This window comes from Fusarium tjaetaba, assembly GCF_013396195.1.
Source record: "Fusarium tjaetaba strain NRRL 66243 chromosome Unknown NRRL66243_c0000104, whole genome shotgun sequence".
Taxonomy (NCBI): domain Eukaryota; kingdom Fungi; phylum Ascomycota; class Sordariomycetes; order Hypocreales; family Nectriaceae; genus Fusarium; species Fusarium tjaetaba.
The window spans coordinates 9,452-32,879 of NW_023501300.1; the positions used below are offsets into that span (position 1 = coordinate 9,452).

Genomic DNA, 23,428 nt, shown 5'->3' on the forward strand with positions numbered 1-23,428 from the left:
GACAGAATTAAGCAGGGCCTTGGGCCTCGAATTTATACTGGTGGTTCCAAGAATATAGCAAAACAGATAATTCATGAGGGGCTTTTGGCATAGAATGGGCAAACACAACGCCACAACAACATTCAGAGGCGTAAAACAGTTTCCATTGCCCCATTGATAACGTATACTTATCATTCACGAGCCTTCATACCCCTTGCATCCTTTGGCATCCAGAGGGCCTTCATATCGCCCTCACTTATCCTCCTTTGGCGTCGCATCCTTATTATCCTTCTCTCCATGTCTTCCATCCCCCCAAAACTTCTTATCAACCTTATCCCCCGGCGCAACATTCCCGCGATCATGCTTCTTATCAAAGTCTCGGTTGTGCTCCTCGACCTCCTTCTTCTGCTCCTCCGTCAACTCATCGGTCTGGTTCCCTGGGATACTTTGGTTCGACACTTTAGGCTGAGGAGGTGCATTCTTTGAGCTTGCGTCGAGGGGTTCACCGCCGCCTGTACGTCCCTTTGCATCTCCGTCTGCGAGACCGTCGATGAAACTTCCGTTGCTGTCTTTGGTTTGGTCTTGATGCAGAATGCGGGCGGCGTGGAAGGGACGGATGGGGATGCGCGGGGCGAGACGGGTTGTTGGGCGGAGAGTGGTTAGGAAGCGCATTTTGACGATCGGTGAATTTGTTATTTTATTGTGAGGGGAGTTTGGTTTGGTTGTGTTGATGGTTTGTTTATTGCAAGTTGAGCTTGGGAGCTTGAGATGAACTTAGGTCAAGCTCCCCCACGATATGGTGACGTCAAGAAGAATGACATCACAACGCGTACCTTCCATGAGAAACGAATGGAAATCACAAGCCGCATTGAGCCGAGCACAAAGAGGATGGCGACATATGAATTGTGACACAGGATGAATTGGTGGCGTATCATCCGAAGAGGTACAAGGGAATTGTTTGGCGTCGCATCAACACCGTGGTTCATGGAAGCTTGAAGCTCCACAAGCCCACATTCTCGGATTTTGGTATCGGGACTCTGGGATCCAGAGTATGATTCCGGCCATGACAGCCCGCAGCACAAAAAGCGACGAACCAGTCAATTAATTATTTTCTTTTGCAATTTTCGATATAAGTACAGAGAATTACAATCATTTAAGCTTTAAAGAGGCGATGTCGGAGTGAAGAGAAATATAAGGATGACCGAATTTATGTGTTATGAGTATTACCCTGAAGCTGTCCCAATACTCAAACTCTTTTTTAATCTACTACGCCAACAACCCTTAGAAGGTATCATCATGAAATAATATACTATACGTCGCTATTTGGCCATAAGCTCTCGGGCAATTCTTCTTAAAAAGCAATGGGATAAGGTATCTCTAGGCTCTATACTGCATAAAAAGACTAACATAGGACCAAAATGTTGCATATCTTCCTGAACTCCCGGGTTGCCCCAACCTCCCGACTAAATCACTCAGCCGATCTCCTAGAACTCCTTCTGATATCTTACAACCAACACAAAGCCAACCTATCCATAACGCGGGGGCTCAGTATCATAGTGCCCAGCCTCTCGAGTCGGCTCATACCGGGTATTCAGCTCAACATCACTGTCGCTGCGATCGTCCAACAACTCCTTTCCCTTGCGTCCCCGGAATTTGTTCTTGATGAAAGAAAACAGCCCAGGCATGTCTGACTTAGGACCCGTCATGACCCTTCCCGGATGAACAACATTAAATGCCAATAGCGCCAAGAACATGGGTGCTGCTTCGAGAATGTAAAAGTACACCTCGTGTGTGACTAGAGCATTATCTTGACCCATTCCACCAGAAAACTCAATGAGTCGGTAGATAATGCGCACAGAGATCATGGCGAGCGAGAAGTATAGCGTGCAGAGAAGCATGCCCCAGTCAGAGGTCACAAAGGCTTTGATGCCTTGGTGTTGGCGCTCAATCGTGTGCATCTTCTTCTGGAAGAGGAAGCAAAGGACGACAAATATGACGATGAAGAACTCTTGGAGGCCGATGCCGCCCATGTAGATATGTACGGCTTCCATTTGCTCGTCAGGTGGTGACCCAGGTCCAGACATACTACCGCCAATAAGTTGGACAATAAATGACAGAATATCGAGACCGACGAAAATTGCAGCGAGAGTAGCAGCCGGCACGCGGAGTAGGGACTGTGAGGGTATGAAGTAGTAGACCATTCGGCCGAGAGTCATGTATGCATACGCATTAACCCCTGGAATTGTTAGTAATGCGATGTTAAGGGAATAGGTTTGACGTACAAATTGGTGCGAGAAGAATAAATATATTAAACGTCAAGAGTACACCTGTGCTCTGTTGATGTTTCGTGCTTATCGCTCGGAAGGTGAACGCCATTGTCTCCCAGATCCCCGCCATGATAATAACCCAACACCATGTCTGCACCAGTCAGCTTTATCCTAACACAGCACGTAACAAAAGTAAAACATACGGACCTTTTTGTACCGAGCGGCTTGCCAGATATGCACGCCAGTCAATGCTGCGAAAAGTAAAGCGAACACCACAGCAGCCGCAAAGCTAGGGTAGTAGTTCCAATGGGCATTGCATGTTCCAGGAGGGAGATATCCGTTCTCATCGGGCTCGAGAGTTTGCACACATGTTGGAACGACGATTGAGATTGTTTTAGCGGGAATGGTAACGTATTTATCTGTTGTACCGCCAATAGTAGCGATGTTTTTCGTAGTGGTAAACCAACCCTCTGGTGCAGCTGTCTCTGTCGCTGCACGAGCTACAAGAGTAACATCGTGGGATTGTGTCTGTGCAGGGATAGCGGATGCCAAAGCAGACCCCGAAAGAAGATAGAGAATTAGAGCTCCGAGATTAGAATGCATATTTGATGTTGATACTGAGAGTGGTGATGATACAGCTCCATGATGAGATGGGATTTGGGGGCCTTATAAGTGATATTTTCTGTTTCTATAATTGAGGTCGTTTGCAATGCCTCGTTGAGTCCGACATGCTGAAATGCGAGTTGGATGGCATGCTCGCCAAAGAGTGCGCAGTCAAATGCGAGCTGGCCAATCGTGTAATTTGATTGGAAACGAGGATCCATTGCTCAGCCTTAACAAGATGCCAACTAGACCGAATTTGGCTAGCTCACAGGGGCTGTTTTGTAGAGTGGTATCAGTTGAAGGCTAGACCTAATTTGAGAGGCAGAAATAGCTAAAAGAGGATGCATGATTGAGAAGAATGTAAAGGAGTATTATAATAAAGTATTGACTACTTCGAAGCAAAGTGAATGTCTGAAGAACTTCTCAATAGCAGGCCTGGGGAGAATCACAAGAAACACTGACATAAAACGTATAAGATGCTCCGACGTCGGAACATCGGCATATCCATTATCCGGCGGGGTGGTGGGGTGGTTCTTCTTCGGGCATGCCATCTCCATGATTTTCTCCAACAGCGATAACAACGCAACCACCGAGAACTGTCGTTCCGATCTGTAACATGGGCATCACGATCATTCTTGGCTCCCAATGGGGTATGTACGCGATGCTACAGCTTTGAGTTGTCATGCGGACTCTGCTGGTTCAAATGTCCGCAGGCAATGGCATTGATGTTCCATAATGCGCTAATACTTCGTGTTCAACAGGAGATGAGGGCGTACGTCTTTCCCCGACAGGCAGGAGGCAATTGGGAGACCATAAACTGACATTCTTGATGGTATAGAAAGGAAAGCTGACCGACATCCTTGCCCCGGAGGCCAAACTCTGCGCTCGCGCTGCTGTGAGTCATAGCACAATCGATCGAGGCGAACATTTATTGATGAGGATTAGGGAGGTCATAATGCAGGACACTCTATTGTGTGAGTTGGGCATATCTCTTGGGCGATAAACCGTCTTGTGTCAATGGATCATTAACTCCGTCAGTGCCAATGGAGTTTCGTACAGGTAACGAACAGAGCTCGAGCTATGAGGTCTTCGACGACTGATCGACAACTAGCTTCCACTTGCTTCCTTCCGGACTCATCAACCCCAAATGGTACCACCAACCCATTTCCTGAAACGCAGCGCGATCGAGTCGATTGACATATAATAGCATGAACTTCATCGGTTCCGGAGTCGTCTTCAACGTGCCGCAGTTCTTCAAGGAGTTAGAAGCTCTATCGGAGAAGGGACTTGAGGCTGTTCACGATAGAATTCGCGTGTCTGACCGAGTGCACATCGACCTACAGCTCCACATCGCAGCTGATGGACTTGAGGAACAGGAGCTCGGAGGTTGGTTACGGTGTTGCGGTACATGCGACTGAACATGGCTAACAATACCTAGAGGGCAAGATTGGAACAACTGGACGCGGTTTGTTTGAGAAAATGACTCATAGGTGACTTCATATTGACCTTTTCAGGTATTGGACCCTCTTATAGCTGCAAAGCTGCGGTATGACAACACCTAAAACTACATTGTGGAACGCTTGCTAAAGTCCAATAGCGAAGTGGCATTAGACTGGCTGATGTCTTCAACCCGAAGCTATTCGAGCAGAAACTTCGACGATTGGCCGACGGCTACCGAAAGCGCTACGGAGATCTCTTCAAGTACGACGTCGAAGAGGAGCTTGCCCAGTTTGAGGAGTACCGAGAGAAGCTGCGTAAATATTCTGTTGATGGAGTATCGTTTATGAAGACAGCGCAGAAGAGCAACACTCCCATTCTGATTGAGGGAGCGAATGTAAGAACTTGGGACTCAATCCGGCGATGCAGTGCTGATTCTGTTTATCCAGGCCCTCATGCTCGATCTTGACTATGGTTCATATCCTGTGAGTTTTCGTAACCCAAACTGCCATGCCGAACGTAGCTGACGAATCAGTACGTGACATCGTCCAACACTTCGCTCGCCGGTATTATCGGCGGTCTTACCTTGGATCCCACCAAGATCACCGATATCATTGGTGTCGTCAAGGCTTACACAACAAGAGTGGGCTCGGGAGCTTTCAAGACTGAAGACCTGGGAGAGTGAGTACTCGTTCGTCTAGTAATGCGAATACGAGGCTGATTCAATGCAGGGTCGGAACCAAGCTCCAAGAGATTGGAAGGGAATGGGTGAGACTGTATTGACACTTTTTTGAATCACTTAGTCTAACCTGCTCAGGGAACATCCACTGGCCGCAGACGCCGATGCGGATGGTAAGTAGGACTGCGTTCATTCAGAGACTCGCTAACATCACACAGGCTCGATTTGGTGGTTCTGAAGTACTCAAATGACATCAACAACTACACTGCTCTGAACTTGACCAAGGCAAGCACTTGCGGTTTATCAGCTGTTCGTCACGATACTAACCGACGCCTTTTAGCTTGATGTTCTCGACACCTTTGAGACGATCCGAGTCGCAACAGCCTACAAGATCGATGGCAAGGTAAGCGTTCTACGCTTCCCTCCTCATGGCGAGACACTAATTTGGTGCAGGAAATCGAGTCATACCCAGCTGATCTGGATATCTTGGACCAATGCGAGGTTGTGTACAAGGATTTCCCGGGATGGCAAATACCTACGACAAATGCCAAGTCTTTCGAGGAGCTACCTAAAGAAGCGCGTGCATACGTTGAGGTACAGTGACCGCTGATTCGAAGATTGACTTGCACTAACAATTGTGTAGTTCATTGAGGAATTTGTCGGAGTCAAGGTATGGTGCCCCCATGTCGGTAAGAGTAATTTACTAACGTAAATCTTCTAGATCAAGTACATCGGTACCGGCCCCGATCGTGAGGCAATGATCAAGCGCGCTTAGAGATCTATGTGAGATGTTAGAATGAAAAGGGCCACTATTGGCAGCAATGCATTATTCTATCTAAAATCGGGGATCTATAATATTAGCCCTACCAAATTCAACGGAGATTCGCTTACATCCAAAAAGTCTGCCCGCTATCCAAGACCAAGTGCTTGTTCCTAACGTAGTCCTTTCTATATATCACACCGCCCTCTGGATGTGCCACGAGGAAGTACACCGTCTCGGCATTCTTATCCCACATAACCGACTCTACCTCAGGACTCTCTCTGAAGAAAAATCCCTTTACTCTGTTCTCATCAGGCGGCAGTATCGCATCGTTTATATCGTAATCGCCACATAGATCAATGCCGTGCTCAACCTCGATGATCCGCCGTGACACGTTGTACATGAGTGCTGCATCCCATAGTGCTTCTTGCTGACTTGACAGCCGGCGCATGAGTGATAGTGCTTCAATCCGAAGAGACAGGTACCGACATTTCCAGACTGTGAAATGAAGCATCGGATTGAACCCAACGTTGAACATGAACTTCCCGGGTGTCGTGCGCTGAACCTCATGGTACTCAGCTGCCTTTCGAGCACACTCCACAATCGTGACAAAATCCTCCTTCATCGAATCATACTCCATCTCCCCCCTCTCAAAACAATTCACAATCCAGATCTTCATAAGTCTATATCTCGTAATAAGCGCCAAAACGGTCAAATCCTCCTCCCTCGCATCCGCAAAAGCCCTAAATCTCTCAAACGCAAGTCCCCACGCCTCAAGATCCTGCTTCGCCTCCGCCTGTTCATCAAGAACCCACTCCTGCGGCTCTTCATCAACGACATGCAGCCTAAACGCATTCCCATCGCGCACAAGCTTTATGATTCTTATACTCAGATGCTCTAAAGCGTGCTGTGCTTCGCTTATGGTGTAGAACACGGGGCTCTTTAGGTCTGCGGCCTCGTCGCCTTGGAGGAGGGGGAAGTCGGTGCCTACTTCGATGAAGAAGAGTGGGAATACGCTCATTTGCGCAAAGGTGTTTGCGAGGCGGGATTTATGACCTTCGGAGTTGAGGAGGTGTACGCCGTGGCTAGCGTGTGTAATCGCGGCTTCACGATTCCCGCGTAGGAACTCAATGCATATAAACATCATACACACCAATAAAACGGTATCAACACACGGTTTTGAATCACGCGTGAGGATACTTATAGCTTTGTTATAGTGCATGATCGCAAACTCATCAGCAGCACTCTCCTTCGCGGGTTCAAAGCTTTCGAACAGCGAACTTATCGCTAACACGGCGTGACGCGCTGCTGGTTCAGACTGCGCCATTTGCACGACGAAATACGTCCAGAAGGACCCATCGAATGGACCGGAGAGCACGGGAGCGACCACGTGATGAAAGAATGATAAGCTGCGGACTTCCTTTGAGTTGGTTATAGGTAACGTCTGAGGTTTGATGCGTAGAAGGGAAGTCCATGAGAATGAGCCTGGGGGTGGAGCGATGTAGCCTGTGCATGTGCGACCTGTTGTTAGACAGCGTTTGCAGCGTGGCCACGTCTCATCGCATTTCACTTTGCGGGCTCTAAGGAGAGGTAAGTTGTGGAATGGGTTTGGTGAGGGAGTTGCGTACTTGCATGTTTTACAGCCTGTTCTTACTTTTTGTATTCCTGTGCGAGCCATTTATGATGAATTGGGGAATTGATGAGGGTGAAGGGGGATGTGATGATAAATATGCAGAGGATAAGATGAGCGTTGGTGTTGAAGGATTGAGGCGTAGTTCATTACGGTAACTACCTAACTGCGGGGATATGCAGGGGTACTCCTTTCGGCACCCGTTAACCAATAATATTTACAGTATCAGGGATGAATCCCCCATGACTTCATCTACTCACAAGCCAAAGAACTATACCTATTCCCATGCCCAGATAAATACCCCTTCCTATAATCCTCCCCCTCATCTTCCCCAGCCCTCGCAACCCTATCCTCAATAGCCCACGCGATCCTCTCCGCACCGACCTGCGCACCGCCTAGATTTGGTGCCGCAGGGCCGAGACGCAGTGCAGCCAGTCTTCCCATCATGAAGAGCGGGACATCATCGTTCCACATTAAATCGTTGTTTATACAGGGAAAACCACCGCGTCCTTCGATGGGGTACTTCGATAGAATTGTTTGGAGGTAGGGGAGGGAGGAGAAGTCTGTTTGGATCCCGGTTGCGAAGTACATGTAGTCCATGGCTGGCATCTCGGTAGGTGGATTGGTCTGAACACTCCATGTACCCTTCTCAGCGTCGAATTGCGCATCGGTGAGACTTGTTTCAGTGAAGAGTTCGAGTTTCTTCGTGAGGAGATGTTTCTTGAGTCGTTTGTGGAAGACAGGCGTGATACTTCCTCCACCTCTTGCCTCCTTGATCATCTCAATCCTCTCATCGTCTGAATCAGCGTAGTAAAACTGCGCTTGCTTCGCATTCTTAAACTTCCCCATCCACTCGAGTCCAACGTCAAAATGCTTAATCCGCAGTGGTCCACGCATGACATGCCACACCTTGGTGACGCCCTTTCGAATAGCAAGATCCGTCAACTGCGCAGAAGTCAGACCGCCTCCAACGATAAGAATATCCGTTGTTTTCTTAGCAGCGATTCGAGCTTTGACGATGGGGTCTGGGAATTCGGTGATGTGCATGCTGTGACATGTCTGAGGGAGGTTTGAGTCTGGCATAGAAGGGATGCGGGGGATTTTGGCAACGTTTGCTGGACCGACTGCCAGGACTACTGTGCGAGCGTATCGACAAGTTTTGTTGGTTGTTACGGTGAAGAGTTTCTCGCCGTCGATGGAGATACCCTTTACTTCATCGTAGTCCAGATGCTGAAGGGATTCTTTGCGGATCATGTTTGAGCTGAGGTTGTACCGCGCTGCTACTTTTTCGCAGTGGTCGCAGAAGAGAGATGTTGAGGGGTTGTAGTAGTCATTGCGCTCTCTGACGTTGATGTCAACACGAGCTTCTTGTCTACTTACGTTAGTAAGATGGTTCAAAGAGGGAGTATGAGAGAGGTTACCTTCGACCACAAGCTCGCTGACCACTCTTCTTCCTCCCATGTTTACTAACCTCCTTGCCCACACAATTCCTAATCTCAACAAGTTCATCCGCTCTATCATTAGCATACGCATGCGCCAGCAGCGCATCCCGATCAAGCGGATCAACATGCCAAAGCATGGGACTTCTCAAATGCGAGATATCATACATCTTGAACAACCTGTTCCAACGGCCCATCCACGTATCGCTATCTGCATCAAGAACCAACATTTTATACTGTGGTTTTGCGGCTTGCTTGGGAGGTGAGATTTTACCACTGCGGACGTGCTTGAGGGGCATTTTGTTGCCGTACTTGGAGATCCAGTGGAAGCGACGGTGTTCTTCGTCGGTGAAGAGGGCGGCGGGGGTGTGTTCGTGGAGACGGGCTGAGATGGCGAGACCGCAGGGGCCGGCGCCTATGACGAGGACGTCGTAGATTTCTTCTTCTACTTGGATTGAAGACATTGTGATGGTGGTTGAGGTGTAAGTTCAAGGTGGTCAGGGGTCTGGGGAAGATGCTGGTTTATATGGTGACAGGTCCAGCCCTCGGTCGTGAGCCCTCATGGAGTATATCGTGAGAATTGAGAACCCTTATGGGCGATTCTAGAGCCATATTGTGTATATCTTCAGTAATTCGTGGTGTTGTGAACTACCCTGATGGACATTGCATCATGAGGACATCAAGGTCCATGGTTTAAGTCAGGGTCCACTAGCTCATCATGACAACCCCAGACCTTAATACGATACTCATGATGATTCATGTAGACGCCAATAATAAAGCCATATTGAGGGGCTCACGAAGTTCAAGACTGAAGAATGCTTACACGACTTGGCGCCATGGCAGACCTGGCATCAATTGCCAGAGTGAGGGACCTGGACATTCTCATCTTTTTATACTGAGTCTGAAAGGGTTTGATCACGAGTATGTCTATTGCTTCTATGTACTCATCGATGTATCGTTCAAATCGCTTATGCCGATGCTCATCATCCTATCCCACCATACATGTGAGGACATCTCAACCAATATCACCCGCCAAGTCCACAACCAAGCCCATTCGCAATCTATGCCGTAAGCCAAGCTCCAACACCATATCTACACCTATATCATACAACCCCCCCTTCTCTCCCATCTTCTTCCTTTCACCTCCTAATGATTCCACTCCGAATCAAGCGCATGCCCCAAAGGTCCACTCGCCGCATAATCCGTCGTCACAAACGCCCTATCCACAACCCCCAACCCCTCTGCACAATACTGCAACGTCTCCGCGATATCATGCGATCGATTCAACGGCGTCTTCTCATCCAGCAACACGTCAAACTCAACCCATACTCCATCTCCCGCATGATACGCCGTTACGTTCTTGAAACCTGCTACCACAGGTGCGAAGCGATAGGCGAGATAAATAAGTTTCTTGAGCGTGTGGTCGTCTGCTGCTTCGCCCGAGAGGCGCACCACGTTCTCGAAACATGTATGGCCCCAGTCGTAGATGATGAACAGAGACAAAAGGCCAGCGCCGACGGGGTCGAGCCACCATATGTTTGCGCGGTATCCGATCAGTGGAAAGAGAAGTGAGAGCGTGTTGAAGATGACATCTGTTTTGCAATCTTGCACAAGAGCTTGTACCTGACTTGACTTGATAGGTCGACATCCCAGCCCAATCGCTCCCTTGAGGATAATCGTCGCGAGCAGAGACGCAATAGCAGCCCAGCTCAGAATCTCCGCCTCAGAGTGTTTCAGCAACCGGGAGAAGGACTCTTGCAGAATCTGCAGAAACGAAATGACCATGATGATCGAAAACACGAGAATACCCAATGGTTCCAAACGTCTTTTTCCAACTGGAAAGCGTCGCTGCATCGCCTGCAGCCGCCAGAGCACAAGTCTACTCGTCGACCACACGATGAGTGTGCATAGTAGATCCAGCGCTGAATCCACAAGCGACGCAACGAGCGATAGCGATCCCGTCGTGAACACAGCAAAAGCCTTTCCCGCCAAAAGAAGAATATTAGCCATCACATTAATATTGATAGCCAAATTCGCCTTCCTCGCAGCTTTTCTCCTCTTCTCCTTCTCCTCCTCAGGCAACAACTCTCCAATCCTACCCTCCACACGCTGAATCCCTCCACATCTCTCCTGGTCGCCATCATGATCCGGATCAGGATTCATGCTCTCAAGCACATCATCCGCAATCGCCATAACCACAGCATCTACCTCGAGCCAATCATTAAGCCGCTCATTCTGCTGCTCGTAAAAAGCACGGAGTTTTTTATTCTTCATCGCTTTGAGCTCCTCTTCTGACTTTCTGTACTTTTCTAGGCCTTGACGGTCGATGCCGTGGAGCAGTGCGCGCTTGATCTCACCGCGGCGTGCGTCCTCGAGAGCTGTGCGCGCTGCGTCTTGGAATTGCATTATTCGGGGCTTGGGACGGGATTTCTGGTTGGGGTCGTAGTATGAGTATCGACCTGTTTCGAGATCGCGAGGGTGGTCATCGTGGTTTGATTCATCGCCGACGTGACGGCCGCGATGGCGAGGGCCTTCATTATTCCACTGACGTTTTCCCACCATTTTGATGCCTTCTCTTTAACCAACTAAAGTATATAAGAAATGATATAAGGTACAGAAGCTGATGGTGAGACGGGAGCTGCTTTTTGTTTATTCCCGGCTGAGAGCTACACCCTTGTCCAACTTGTAGCACGATATGACGTAGGTGACGTAGAAATCCGGGGTTTCAAGACGCACGCGAACGGGGACAGGTTCAGGAACGAGAGGGAGCTCCACTAAATCGGAGAAATAACAAGGAAATAGCTGCGTTTCTTTTTCTATTTTCGTGTTTTCTCAACTTGTTCTTGTTTGCGATGTTTTTTATTGTGGAAATCTTTCGTATGCTTCTGTGCCGTTTATCCCGATGTCTTGGTATCTCGTCGTCATGGGTAAGCCTGTTACGCGCTGATAATTAGTTTGATCTCGATTTACGGATATAGCGGCTGGTTTAAGGGACGATTCATCAGATGGCGTTAAACTGTTTTCATACTAACGTTAGGTACCATGTCTTTGGCTGTATTCATGCTGTCTAGGGGAGGAAAGAAAACTTAGGACCTCAACCCTAAGTAATAAAAATATTTAGGTAAATTTAGCCTAAGTTTAGGGCACTTTTTGCTTCGTTTATTTTGACACCTTATATCAAGGTTTGGTGTTTTCTTGCCCCCTGAGGGCTGTACCATGTTACAACATGGACCAGGGTTCAAGAATGCACAAAGGCTGCTATGCAGTGAGAAGCAACACCTCCGCATTTGATCACGATAATAAATAAGTCACATAGCTTATTAAGACTCTCTTTTATTTAGAAGATTATATTCCTTACTAATAGTTCGAGAATTAGTTCTTCATCAAAAGCCCCAGCGAGTGCACGACGGCTGGAGCCTGATTCCTTGTGTCCTCCTTATCTTACTGCGCGTTAACAAAGCTTTTTACCTCTTTTCTATATCACAAATAGCTAGATAAATTTACTATAAGAGGAAACATTTATATAACTCGTGTTAGGCATCACAACTTTAGGGTCATAGAAAGTTGGGTATCAATAAACCATTCTTGGCATCTATCGAAGACTCAGCATATATAGGCAAAGTATTTCGGTATAAGATAGTACTTGAGTATTTGTCGACCTAAGGGATAACCAAAGGTCCCTCTTCCACTCCTCCACTCCCCTGCTTCGGACTGTGCTTCAACTCCTCTCCCGTTGACTTGAGCAATCGTGACGAACCCTCAGCATTAGCCCATCCCGTGGCCATGAAGTCGGCGGTGATGCTTGAAACAACATAGTCATTGAGTTCCCGCTGCTCGCATCTGTCCTCCTCCTCAAGTCGAATCTTTTCCTCCTCACTCATATTTTCGCGGCGCAGGCTTTTTATCTCATTCATGACGTACAGCAGCACGGCTTCTGGACAACGATCTCGCTCCGCTGCGTGCTCCAGCTTGCGAACATACCGTCGCGTGACATCCGTAGCTCCGTCGGTAGAGAAGGCTATGACATATGCCATTTTCTTTCCCCAGCCTAAGTTCGAAACGTCAGTGCTGTGTCTTGGGGCGGGCAATGCTTGTGAGAATCTCGAGTGCGATGACTTACCTTCGCTGTATAATTTTGGGCCATCGAAAACGCCCTCGCATGGATCAACATGAACCCATCTCTTCCTGTACTCCGAGTACACCTCTGTCCAAAGGTGGTCTTCGCTGTTCCACACCCACCGCGCCCTGGCGCCCATGGCCCGGCACAGCATCGTGAAGCAGCTCACCCACTCACCGACTCGCCCTCGTCTGGTCTGGAGTAGCTTCCATACATCTAAGTATCGGGGGAATCGCACGTATGCTAGGCAGTCTCTCCTTGAACATCTGTAGAGCTCGACACGCGAGGCACTGCAAGCTGACTCTTCCGAGCTCGGCGCAGTGAGCCCTTGAGCAAGCGTTGGGGATGAACATGTCGGACATGGTGGATTGTTGACCCAACTGAAAAAAGAGTGTTTGAACCATTGCAGCATTGCACGGATGATGCAGTCGCTGTAACCCCACTCTGGCTGCCGTCCATCTCCATATGATTCTGCCTGGGCCTGGAATATCATGCTCTCTTCTTCAGCTTCGCTGTACAGTCTCTTCAGCGGGATGCTGGCCAGAGCCTCGTCAAGTAACCCTGGGTTCTCGTACTTCGCTGGGGTCAGGGAGAGGGTCATCAGAAGGTTACGGAACCTTTTGGACCTCTGGTCGTTTACATTTGGAGGCTGGGGGAACAATGGTGTCCGCGCTGGTCTCCGGTTTTGGGATGGTGGTAGTAATGCTTTTCCATTGCCAGTTGCAGTGTACTGCGGAGATGACTCTCCCTCAGTAGGCAGACTATAGGGCGGAGTTGATTCATCCTCGGTAGATGAAACTGCTTGTTCAATAGTAGCTTGGCGACGGCCAGTCCGTGATAGCTTCAGTTCATCCAATAGTTTGATCCGCCACTGGCTCTCAAATCGACTTCCCAAGTCTCGGATCCAGTCTTGGTCGTTCCCCGATGGCGTTTCAGAAGAGGATGCCGTGACGGACTTTGCGTGTTGCAGATGCGTAACATGGTCTAGTTTTTTATCAAAGTTGTATAGCGATGTGGCTCCAGTGAGAGGCAGATGAGGGGAATGCTTCACTCGCGCTTCTATGTCATCGAATACACGAGAAAACGGTATCACAATTGCAGCACCTGAATCCGGTGACCCAGCCACAATGTGTCCATACAAGTCCCCAGACTCGGCGTCAATGATCCAGGAGCCACAGTCCCCAGCCTCTAACCGCGAGTCCAAGAGGACGTTGTATCCCTCCTGGTACAGACTGCTGCCGGGGAGTCGGGCGTACAGGGGAGTACCTGACATGACTCCTGTAAGTGTTCCTCTCGACGTGGAGCCCAAGATCTTGACGTCCTTGGGGCCGTCTGTGACGACGTGCTGGATCTCGGATTCGACATTTACAGAAGATGAGGAAACGGCGATCTTGTTCGCGGTGCAGTGAATGGGCCTGGTCACCTCGATCAGGGCGTAGTCAAGACCAGACGGTGGTTCGTCGAGGGAGGACAGATAGACATGTCCTAGACTTTGTGGAGGCAGGAAAGTGTTCAGTGAAGGCCCTTTCTCGACAACACGACGGTTCTTGCATTTCGACCCCTCCTGTGTTGCTTGCATATCTTGCACGTTCGGTGAGAATGGTAGCTGGAGCATCCTGCTCTCAGCCGAGCTTGGGTATGGCGGGCTCATGGCGACGTCGTGGGCCTGTGCCAACCAATTTTTCTCACAGGCTGACGATTCCACCTCATCATCGTCGTCGTCAATCTCAAATTCGTCGTCGCTGACTTGGCCCTCTGTGTAGCCCGGGGCCGTGTCGCGGCTGAGCACATGACCTGCTGTGGTGTAGTAGAATTTGTCCGACAGCTGGATGATGCCACCGACGGTGGCTTGTTTGTAATAAGTCTCTTCACCTATGCTTGCTTCAACGAACAACGGCATCCCGCATGGGTTACTCTCAAGAGACGCAAGGACAGGTCGATAGTCATATGACTCGTCTGCCAACTGAACGAGCTGATTGAAGTCGGGCGGTCGAGCCATGTGTGCCGTCTTAACACCAGGGAACTCATTGAGAATGCCGCTGTCTTTGATTGCATTTCTCACCTGTTTGCGATGCGCAACGACTTCGCAGCAAAACAGGATGGCTGGGCTGGCACTGTTCTCCGACTTACCAAACATATAGATAGACCATGTAACCCAGCTCGATACTGGTTCGACTGACCTCTCGAGGTAGGCTTTAATCTTTGGAGCCAGCGCCGCGAATGCGTCTCTCGCTGGGCCTTTGGCCACCCAACATAGCTCCTTGCCGACCTTGCCTATGTAGCGGCCGATAGATAGCTCTGGTTCAGGCCATACGAGAGGTTTAGTTGCGGACTTGCCACTAAGTATGGCGATGCCGTTCTCCCAGGATCGCAGTGGAGACGTCACGATTTCCAGTGGCATGGCTCAACTTATTTTATGGTATTTTCTCAATTCATGAGAAGTATGGATTTTCAAGTCATGAAAAAGCTGCCTCTCGACATTGATGAGGGGGATTGGGGGCTGTGTGCAGAGGATCGTCTTGCTGATGAGGCGGAGCATCCGCCAATGACAGATGCAGTCTCATGCACCCAAACAAGACTGGCTGCCTCATCCGCCTTATCCTCCATCAGCGTCTTAGAGCCTTATATTTCGTGTAAGCTAAATAAATTAGAAGGCGACTGAAATCGCGATCATGGCAAACAAGACGGAGCTCGATTCGAGCCTGCTGGATCTCCCACTGCAGCAACTCACCAAAGCAACCATAGCCAGCGAATACTGGGCCTCCCAGCACCAGGATCAACGCCTCAACAGCGTGGACTTTGACCTGCGATCCTTTTGGACATACTACAACAAAGAATGCGCCAGGGCTCTGCACAACGGAGGGCGATACGTGGCTCTGCGATCGCACCGCGATGTGGTCGACTGCATTCGCAAACTCAAGCGCGGCATGTTGCGCCATGAAATCAAGGAGGAGCTGCGAGAGAAACTCACAGCGCCTCACGACAACGAAGACGAGATGCTCGACAACTCGATAGATCTGGCCGCGAGTCTGCTAATGATGATGAGCTTCTGCAGTTTCACGTACGGCTTCTCTGGTCGGAGCCATCTCCGTTGGAGTCACGGGTCCCTGGAGAGCTTTGTGTCAGCCTACTTTGATCCTGGAGCTTCCCATCTGGCCAAGGAGAATATCAAGATGGAGAAGATATTCACTGCGCGCAACCTGTGCCGCATCGCAGGGCTGGATATCGTTTGGACTGATAATTTGGTAGACCACCTCCGACTGACAGATGACGATCGACGTGTGCACATCTTCCATCATGCTTCGTTCCTTTACGTCCAACAACAAAGGTTCACAATTCTTCAAGACCACTTACTGTCTGAGCTCACTGACTTATCGTGACAGCGCCGACTCACTACTACCAAAAGGTCTCGCAGATGAGACGTTGCAGACATTAGCACTCCTCTTTCCATCCTCAGACGTGGAAACGAGGAAGTGGTTCTCCAAATTGTCCGACGCGGAGCTTGACAAACGAGCCATCCAGTGTGGACAACTAAAAACGGACCATCGACAAACCGAAAAGTTTAGATATTGGAATGATCGTCTTGTCGTGTTGAAGCAGGTCTTTGACGAAGCACAGCCAAAATCGTTATCGCAATGGTGGCATGATAGGCGAAATGGCGTCCAATGGTAGCGGATCTTTCCAACGTACACTGACAGTTCATCCGCTAATACCGGCCTCGTCAACAGGTACACATTCTGGGTAGCCGTCCTCGTTCTTGTGTTGACGATATTCTTTGGCTTGGTGCAAAGTATTGAAGGTGCTTTACAAGTGTATGCATCCTTCAAAGGTCTCGATGGTTCAACATGAAAGTCGGGGATAGATCCTACTGTCCACGAGTCAAGAGGCACAAGCTCTACGGAGACGTATATGTTGGAATAACGGAAAGGCGAAGGAATATGGCAACGTTATTCGGTACAGATTTATATCTTATCTCGACAAACTGAATGGCGTTTGACCTACCCCATGTTGGGTCCTGGGGTGATAGACCATGCCTGTCCTTTGAAGAGCAGACGCCCATCTTGCCTGAGTTTCTCTGGGTCGGTATAAACACACAGACCAATCCCGTCGCTATCAAGCTGGAACACGCGGAAGACAATATAGATCTCTGAGCGGTCTTCGGTATGGTGAATTTGCTGCATCTGCATAAAGTCAGCCGATTATCAGAACAATTATCCTCCCAACGCTTACCAGCTGGTATTGCTTGCCACTCATGTAGAACGCGGTACTACGTGGCCCAGTCGTTGTCTTGACTTCTATGTAATATTTAGGCCGCGCCTCATGCCACTCATCGTGACCAAGATAGCCACAACCGATCAGCGTGTTTGTCAAGTGTCCTTCAGCGTCGACGTAGACCAGATCGGCGGTTTCCCTCCCTCTCCAAGCCTGTAGATTCGTGTAGTCTGGGTGAATGGTCACGTATGATCTGATGGTACTTTGCCAATTCGTGCGGTTCCAATTTGGCAAGTTAAGACATGAGAGAAGCTCGAATACCTATTCGAAGACATCAGTTAGCCTCAAAAGCCTACCATGTACAGGTAAGGTTGCTCACATATAGCTCGCCTGCAGCCCCAACCTTCTTGTCGCGCTCTAGCTGATTGGTTGACCGAAATTGGCCCATGACATCCAGCCCATCAAAACTCTGGTAAGCGTCCGTATCACCCCCAGGTAAAGCATTCCGCATATCGGTCATGTCAAATGACCCTCTGGACGGAAATGCCGCATTCCGGGCTTTTTCAACAACCCTGTCTAGGATTGAGCGATATCTCGCGTCTTCGAAAGATTGCTGTTCAGGCAGTGAGGTCATAGCCGAAAGCGTGCTTGAAGGAGCTTGGTCGGTTGGGTGGTGTAATGGCTGTGGTGAGCTAGGAAACAAATCTGATTGGGAAGCGCGATGTACCCTTCCTGAATAAGGCTGATATGACATCTGACTTCGCTGGGAGATGGTCTCGACGACTGTTCCAGGAGGGCTTCCCTCTGGCGAAATTCCAGAGGATCCAGCATATGGCGGCGTGCCAGAATTTATAGAAGAATGATCGGGTGTCAGTTGTTCTGTAGAGGTATCATGGGTTTCGAGGCGGCTATCTGATAGTCGTTGTTCTTGGCCTTCTTCCTCCTGATCTTCTACCTGATGCTCCTCTGCCTCGTCACTGCTGTCTTCTTCATCCTGCTTGTCGAAAGATACTGTTAATATTCCCTGGTCGTCGAGGACATCATCAAGGACGAATCTTTCACTTGCAAAGACTGCAGTCAAGACTTTAACTATGTCCGTTTCGATAGGTCCATCGGTGAGGCTCTTCGACGGGTGCATTAGCCATGCCGCGAATTTCCTAGGAAGGACCGAACCGAAGCAGAGCTCTTGCGCTCTTCGCTCTTTTGGGACATAAATCGTGAGGTTTCCTGTCGAATCTTCGATGTGCTCGTTGGCGGTTGCTACTGGAATCTCAAATGACTGCTTGTTTTGGAATATTTTCAACACAGACGAAATTCTTTCAACCTCCACGACTCTCATTGTGCGAAGTTGCTCATAGAGACCAAGCGGGTTGTCCTCAAATCGAGGGCTATTGAAAGTAGAAGCGACACTACAGGATAAGCCGTTATTAGTATCTCCAAACCAATAAATAGTAGAAGGAAATGCACCCCCTTTCAGTACATACCGAACAATGTGGTAAGCCTTGCGTTTGAGGTCTCGGTTGGGTGTAGAAATCGGACGCTCCGAATCACTGCAGATGAAAGTACTTTCTTCAACAGAGTTAGACAAGTATCGATATTGGAGTCCCAGCCATTCGATCAACGGTCTGAGGCGACGGACTTCATCCATCTCAAAGTCCAAAAGAGCAATCTTGTCACGAAACATTGTCTTCAATTTGTCCCGATCTCCAATGGCAAAGTCAACGCTCACAGAGCACAAAACGATAGTGCCAGTTGGGTATCTGACCGGAAAGACTTTGGCTTGTCTGATCGGCTCCGGATCCAGTCGTGTCGTTTCTGTTTGTAGGAGACCATTGAGTGACAGAACAGCTACTTTGGTCTCTTCCGTATTGGTCCCTGATGATTGTCGCAGTTCATCATAGACCATCTGCAAGGTGAGCAGCTTCACACCTAGTTTGCCAACAAAGAAGTTCTCATAAGCTTCCCAACATTCATCCAGGATGGCTTTACCACGGATAACTGTCTCACTAGACCACAGACAATCTGAGGTCTTGTACCAGCCAGACTCGCCATGTCGCGTCTGACAATAGATGAGGGGGGATGCCTCAAATGCAGCTCTGTTCTCATGTTAGCCTCGTGTAGGAAACGGCCCTTCCTCCTGAAACTAGTTGCCCACGTACTTCAAATGTGGCAAAGGTATTTTTGCCTTATACAAGTAATCATAGATTGTCCGCATGCGAGGTATTTCCTCACAACCTTCCTCCCGGAGTTTGGCCAGCTCGATCACCAGGTGATCCAACGACGCATCCTGAATTTGAAGTGTTCGCTTGAATAGGTTCTCGATGTTCACAAATTTCTCGTTATCCATCCTTTCCTTATAGGAAGCCCTGAGAGAGTGAAACATGACCATATCTGGCGGTGCAGTCCATAAACAGAGCGGAGATCTCGTCCACATAGGATCATTCCGATTAGGGTCGAGGACACCTCCTTCGTCGAAAAATTGCCTGATGACATATTAACTATAAGTTCGCATTTGCACATAAAAATGATACTGACGTAATCTTGCGTCTCGCGTCTGGCCCATCACTAGTAACTGTAAGTCTGGCGTATATGGCGATATACAAGTCAAACACCTTTTGTGTTTGACTGTCGGAAGGACGTTCGGGGCATGATTGCTGAATGTAACGAAGTATTTGAAGTAGGAAATCCATGTTATCGTCTTTACTGACTGAGAAGTACTCACTCAGGAAATGCCATTTTGACACAACCAGTTCGGTTGTGTCCGATTCCTCGAGTTTGAGAAAGGGAAATTGCTTAGGGTGTTCCATGTAGCGGTCGACAGGGTATCTCAAAAATTTGATAGGAAGCCAAGCTTCCTTCAACTTAAGTGAATAGTCAACGCCGCAAAGTTTCTGAGCAGGTAGATCCTCAATCTTCGATCGGAGAGCCCGATTTGTCACCAAACTTGATTTTTCGTGTAACCAGAGAGATACTCAAATAACCCCAAGAATTTCTCTGGCCGGTGCTCAAATATATACAGAAACACATCTGATAAACTGCGTTTATCTCGTGACATGAGTCTCAAACGCTCACGCATACCGATAGAATCGCAGACTCCCAGCTTGGGTGGAATAAGCTCGGCTTTTCTGGGGGGCTCTCTATATGTCTCGAGTGTAAGAAATTCACGGATAATCCCGTTGAGGCGTCTCCGACGGCCAAAAGGCTTGCAGGACTGTACGCATGGTGTGTTCCAGGGAGATATACATCTATCTCTTGCGGGCTCGCTCGCTTCCAAGCAACAGTGACGATCTCTACTTTCTTGTATTCTTCTGGCCCGTGCTTCCCGGTCTGGTGTGTGTGATAAAGAAAGCTCAAATACTCATTTATCTCATCAAACCATAAGCCCTTCTTCGAGGCGAACGATCTGAGGATCGATGCTCTCACATCTTCATATTTGGCCTGGCAGGCTCCTAGGTGTTGGAATAAGGTGCTTCTATCCGAATTACTGGATGCATGAGCAGTGATAATGTTGAGGTCTAAGGATTTGGGAATGTCGATATCCCCCGTCTTTGGGAAATACACTGGCCCAGATGTAGTCGATGTCCACGCTCCGGATCTCAGCGGGAGCAAAGGCAACAAATTCAGTCTCCGATGTATAAAAGTAGAATTTTTGAGCGATTTGAAAAGCAGGCGTGCTACAGCCGAGTGCCATTCATTGGTCGTGTTTTCTCCCTGGTACGTGGAGTTGGGACTGTGGACATCGGTTTCCAGTAAGTTGAGAAATGTTTGGATATTGAGTACATCTAGTCCGTAACCTATGAGAATGTTCACTGCCTTCTGGGAATATCTAGGCGAAAGATAAAGATCTTTAGTCGGGTCGTCGAACAAAGGATGCCTTTCTGCATCCTGGGCCTCGCCTGGAAGAAAGACAACTTCGCCTACCGCGCGCAAGTCGATTCGATTGCGGGATTTCAGAACTGGTGTTTTCTTCATCAAGCTTCGTATCTCCTGATTAAGGCCTGACCAGAATGCATCGGAACTGGTATCTGAAGAGGACGGAAGGAACATAGGCCAGCTGTAGCAGAGTGTAGGATGCTCGCAGAACTGCAGAACTGCCTGAAAGAACGCAGACGCAATCCAGCCCCGAAGGTCGAGATTCCTGCGTGATGTGGTGACGATATCCTGTCGATTGGCGTTTGTATCAAAGTCGGTGTGGATTAAAAACTAGATCGGAGTCAGTCATTGTTTTGGTGTGATGATTGATGAAGCCAACCTTGTAATCGGATCTTCTGAGAGGTAAAAATGCAAACAGGTCTTGGTTCTTCTGAGTGACAAGTGGTTCAGAGTTGTCGGTAATTGGGAAAGCCAGAACGACTTCAGCCTTGGAGGAATCATTCTTAGCCTCTTCGGTATCAGGAACCTCGCGATTGTCGCTCAGGGCCAAGTTGGTCGCCATTAGTCTTGCGATGTGATAGATTTGACTTCGCTTAGTCTCATCTCCACGAGCACCAGATGTAGTCTCCAGAGACACGCGATACTCGTCGATCTTATGCTTGCGGAAGTACTTTGATCGTTCCAGCTCACCGTTCTCACCGTAGAACTCCAAGCTGATTTGCTCAAGCTTGCGCAGGAAGAGCAAACAAGTTTCCTGTAGATCATCAAATTGCATAGAGATAATTCTCTTCAGATGTTGAAGTTCGTCTGGGTCTCCTTGGTCATGGATGTATAGGGTCGTGCGGGTCAGAGGGCTGGGGATGGCTTCGACCGGATTTACCCAGATAGGTCTGACCATGCCAATACCTGGGTCCGTCTTGTTATGCCGAAACTCGAATGAGAAATTCCCAGACTGAATATGAACTCTCGATGCTGCGATAAATACGGACTTGAAACCAATGCCTTTGGCGCCGATATATCCGTGGGAACCTGACTTGGTGCTTTGTCCAACTGCGCAAATAGCTTGTAAGTCTGGCTCTGTAAAGCCATCTTCGTTGCACTCGACGATGATCTTCTCTGGATATATCTTGAAAGAGACGAAAGGCAGCGCTTCTGCTTCACGAGCCTTGTTGAAGATGTTATCCTCCGCATTCTGAAGAAGTTCAAAGACAAACCGAGCACCACTGCCATAGATCTGCTTTGCCAATCTAGCGGATGGTTCAGTAAGTGCAATCAGAAACTTGGTCCAGATTAGTAGGCACTTACATCTTGACGGAGTGCGATACGGCGCTTTCCATCGCCAGCCAATTCTCATCAATCTCCCGACGATATTCGGCATTAAATTGTTCGATATCGTCCATCATTTGTTCGTTCAGAAACCCATACTTCCTAGTCAACCGTCGCACAATTTGCTCTGCCTCCTGTATGGTAGCCATGGTTGGCAAGTAAGGCTTATTGCCTTCGTTTTCTGTATGGGGACGTGTCGATAGCTAAGGTAAGGTACATGTACGCAGTGACTGGGTACTAGGCAGTAGATGAGGTATTTGAGAATCATTTGGGGAAGAGGAGAGGGGACAGAGCGGGACCACAAGTCTTTAAAGAAAAGCCAGTGTCGTGAGATAGCCAGCTGAGGCATCTCCTGACTCCCTTGTCTAGTGCGACGAGTTTTCTGCATGTTGGTCACAATATCCTAGCTTGCGAATTTCAGCTCACACTTCAGGTGTGTCTCCGTCGATGCAGGTCGGCGGCACATCGTGGTCGGCGCGTGAATATGAAGCAGCAATTCGGATAGTACATATTCTAGGTATCCTGTTTGTCATTAGCAGTCAATCAGATGGGCCAGCACAACCTACTCTCAAAGCGTTATCGTCTTTTTTGTATGTTTGCGCCATTCATGTTGAGAGCTAGAATACCAGGTAGGAAATGCGCTGCATGCCGTGGCGTTCTTGCCCCTGGCTCCCGCAGCGGTAAAATGGCAGTAGGGATTGGCCAAATGAGTAGAACGACCTCATCCTTGCCTGCTGAAAGAGTCCTGAAACCGTGGAACCAACAAATCGGCAAGAGGGCCGTTGTTTTCATACCTGACTCTTGTCATTTTATCAATGCGTTCTGATGGTTTTAGTATGGCAAGGTATGACTTTGAGACTGTGTGCGCCTTGGGGGGGAATACACGACCCTTGACGGGTTTCGCTTACACCAAAATTCGCTGGCAATCCACCGATTTAGGGGTCGTTCTTTATCCCGCCTAGTGTGTTTCAAGGCTAAACTTGCGCCCCCAGATATGGATGAAGCCCACTGGCATCTGCCTTATTCCATCTATGTGTCCTTCACCTAGTCCGTGCAATAACTTTAGCAGATTGACCCTGGCCAGGCTTCTCAGTTGCTCTACCAGT

At 48.8% G+C, this 23,428-nt stretch overlaps 8 protein-coding genes across 8 annotated transcripts; 2 read left to right on the top strand and 6 right to left on the bottom strand.

The window, feature by feature from the left end:
• Positions 1 to 231: 231 nt before the first annotated feature.
• FTJAE_5425 (uncharacterized protein) lies at positions 232 to 651 on the bottom strand (the record flags this gene model as incomplete). The annotated part of the gene is made up of 1 exon (XM_037351931.1): positions 232 to 651. One exon carries the CDS (start codon positions 649 to 651, stop codon positions 232 to 234), a length of 420 nt encoding a protein of 139 aa, XP_037207461.1.
• An 854-nt stretch (positions 652 to 1,505) lies between these two features.
• Positions 1,506 to 2,849, bottom strand: FTJAE_5426 (RTA1-like protein; the record flags this gene model as incomplete). Its single annotated transcript, XM_037351932.1, has 3 exons — positions 1,506 to 2,215; positions 2,262 to 2,397; positions 2,454 to 2,849. 3 exons carry the CDS (start codon positions 2,847 to 2,849, stop codon positions 1,506 to 1,508), a joined length of 1,242 nt encoding a protein of 413 aa, XP_037207462.1.
• Positions 2,850 to 3,465: 616 nt separating this feature from the next.
• Positions 3,466 to 5,740, top strand: FTJAE_5427 (adenylosuccinate synthetase; the record flags this gene model as incomplete). The annotated part of the gene is made up of 17 exons (XM_037351933.1): positions 3,466 to 3,499; positions 3,611 to 3,621; positions 3,688 to 3,744; positions 3,795 to 3,823; positions 4,057 to 4,235; positions 4,288 to 4,314; positions 4,364 to 4,395; positions 4,447 to 4,683; positions 4,736 to 4,771; positions 4,822 to 4,967; positions 5,018 to 5,054; positions 5,104 to 5,138; positions 5,184 to 5,274; positions 5,330 to 5,368; positions 5,419 to 5,559; positions 5,609 to 5,635; positions 5,687 to 5,740. 17 exons carry the CDS (start codon positions 3,466 to 3,468, stop codon positions 5,738 to 5,740), a joined length of 1,212 nt encoding a protein of 403 aa, XP_037207463.1.
• A 112-nt stretch (positions 5,741 to 5,852) lies between these two features.
• FTJAE_5428 (FAD-binding protein) lies at positions 5,853 to 9,258 on the bottom strand (the record flags this gene model as incomplete). The annotated part of the gene is made up of 3 exons (XM_037351934.1): positions 5,853 to 7,305; positions 7,657 to 8,727; positions 8,777 to 9,258. The coding sequence occupies 3 exons, from the start codon at positions 9,256 to 9,258 to the stop codon at positions 5,853 to 5,855; spliced, it is 3,006 nt and encodes a 1,001-aa protein (XP_037207464.1).
• Positions 9,259 to 9,940: 682 nt separating this feature from the next.
• FTJAE_5429 (uncharacterized protein) lies at positions 9,941 to 11,356 on the bottom strand (the record flags this gene model as incomplete). Its single annotated transcript, XM_037351935.1, has 1 exon — positions 9,941 to 11,356. The coding sequence occupies one exon, from the start codon at positions 11,354 to 11,356 to the stop codon at positions 9,941 to 9,943; it is 1,416 nt and encodes a 471-aa protein (XP_037207465.1).
• Positions 11,357 to 12,453: 1,097 nt separating this feature from the next.
• Positions 12,454 to 15,312, bottom strand: FTJAE_5430 (PNG1 with de-n-glycosylation function (n-glycanase); the record flags this gene model as incomplete). Its single annotated transcript, XM_037351937.1, has 1 exon — positions 12,454 to 15,312. One exon carries the CDS (start codon positions 15,310 to 15,312, stop codon positions 12,454 to 12,456), a length of 2,859 nt encoding a protein of 952 aa, XP_037207466.1.
• Positions 15,313 to 15,583: 271 nt separating this feature from the next.
• On the top strand, positions 15,584 to 16,583 carry FTJAE_5431 (uncharacterized protein; the record flags this gene model as incomplete). Its single annotated transcript, XM_037351938.1, has 2 exons — positions 15,584 to 16,239; positions 16,295 to 16,583. 2 exons carry the CDS (start codon positions 15,584 to 15,586, stop codon positions 16,581 to 16,583), a joined length of 945 nt encoding a protein of 314 aa, XP_037207467.1.
• A 27-nt stretch (positions 16,584 to 16,610) lies between these two features.
• FTJAE_5432 (uncharacterized protein) lies at positions 16,611 to 22,710 on the bottom strand (the record flags this gene model as incomplete). Its single annotated transcript, XM_037351939.1, has 14 exons — positions 16,611 to 16,713; positions 16,914 to 17,092; positions 17,142 to 17,444; positions 17,503 to 18,511; positions 18,608 to 18,998; positions 19,053 to 19,219; positions 19,283 to 19,606; positions 19,659 to 20,066; positions 20,202 to 20,260; positions 20,683 to 20,797; positions 20,842 to 21,326; positions 21,376 to 22,243; positions 22,302 to 22,503; positions 22,554 to 22,710. The coding sequence occupies 14 exons, from the start codon at positions 22,708 to 22,710 to the stop codon at positions 16,611 to 16,613; spliced, it is 4,770 nt and encodes a 1,589-aa protein (XP_037207468.1).
• Between the last annotated feature and the right edge of the window lie 718 nt (positions 22,711 to 23,428).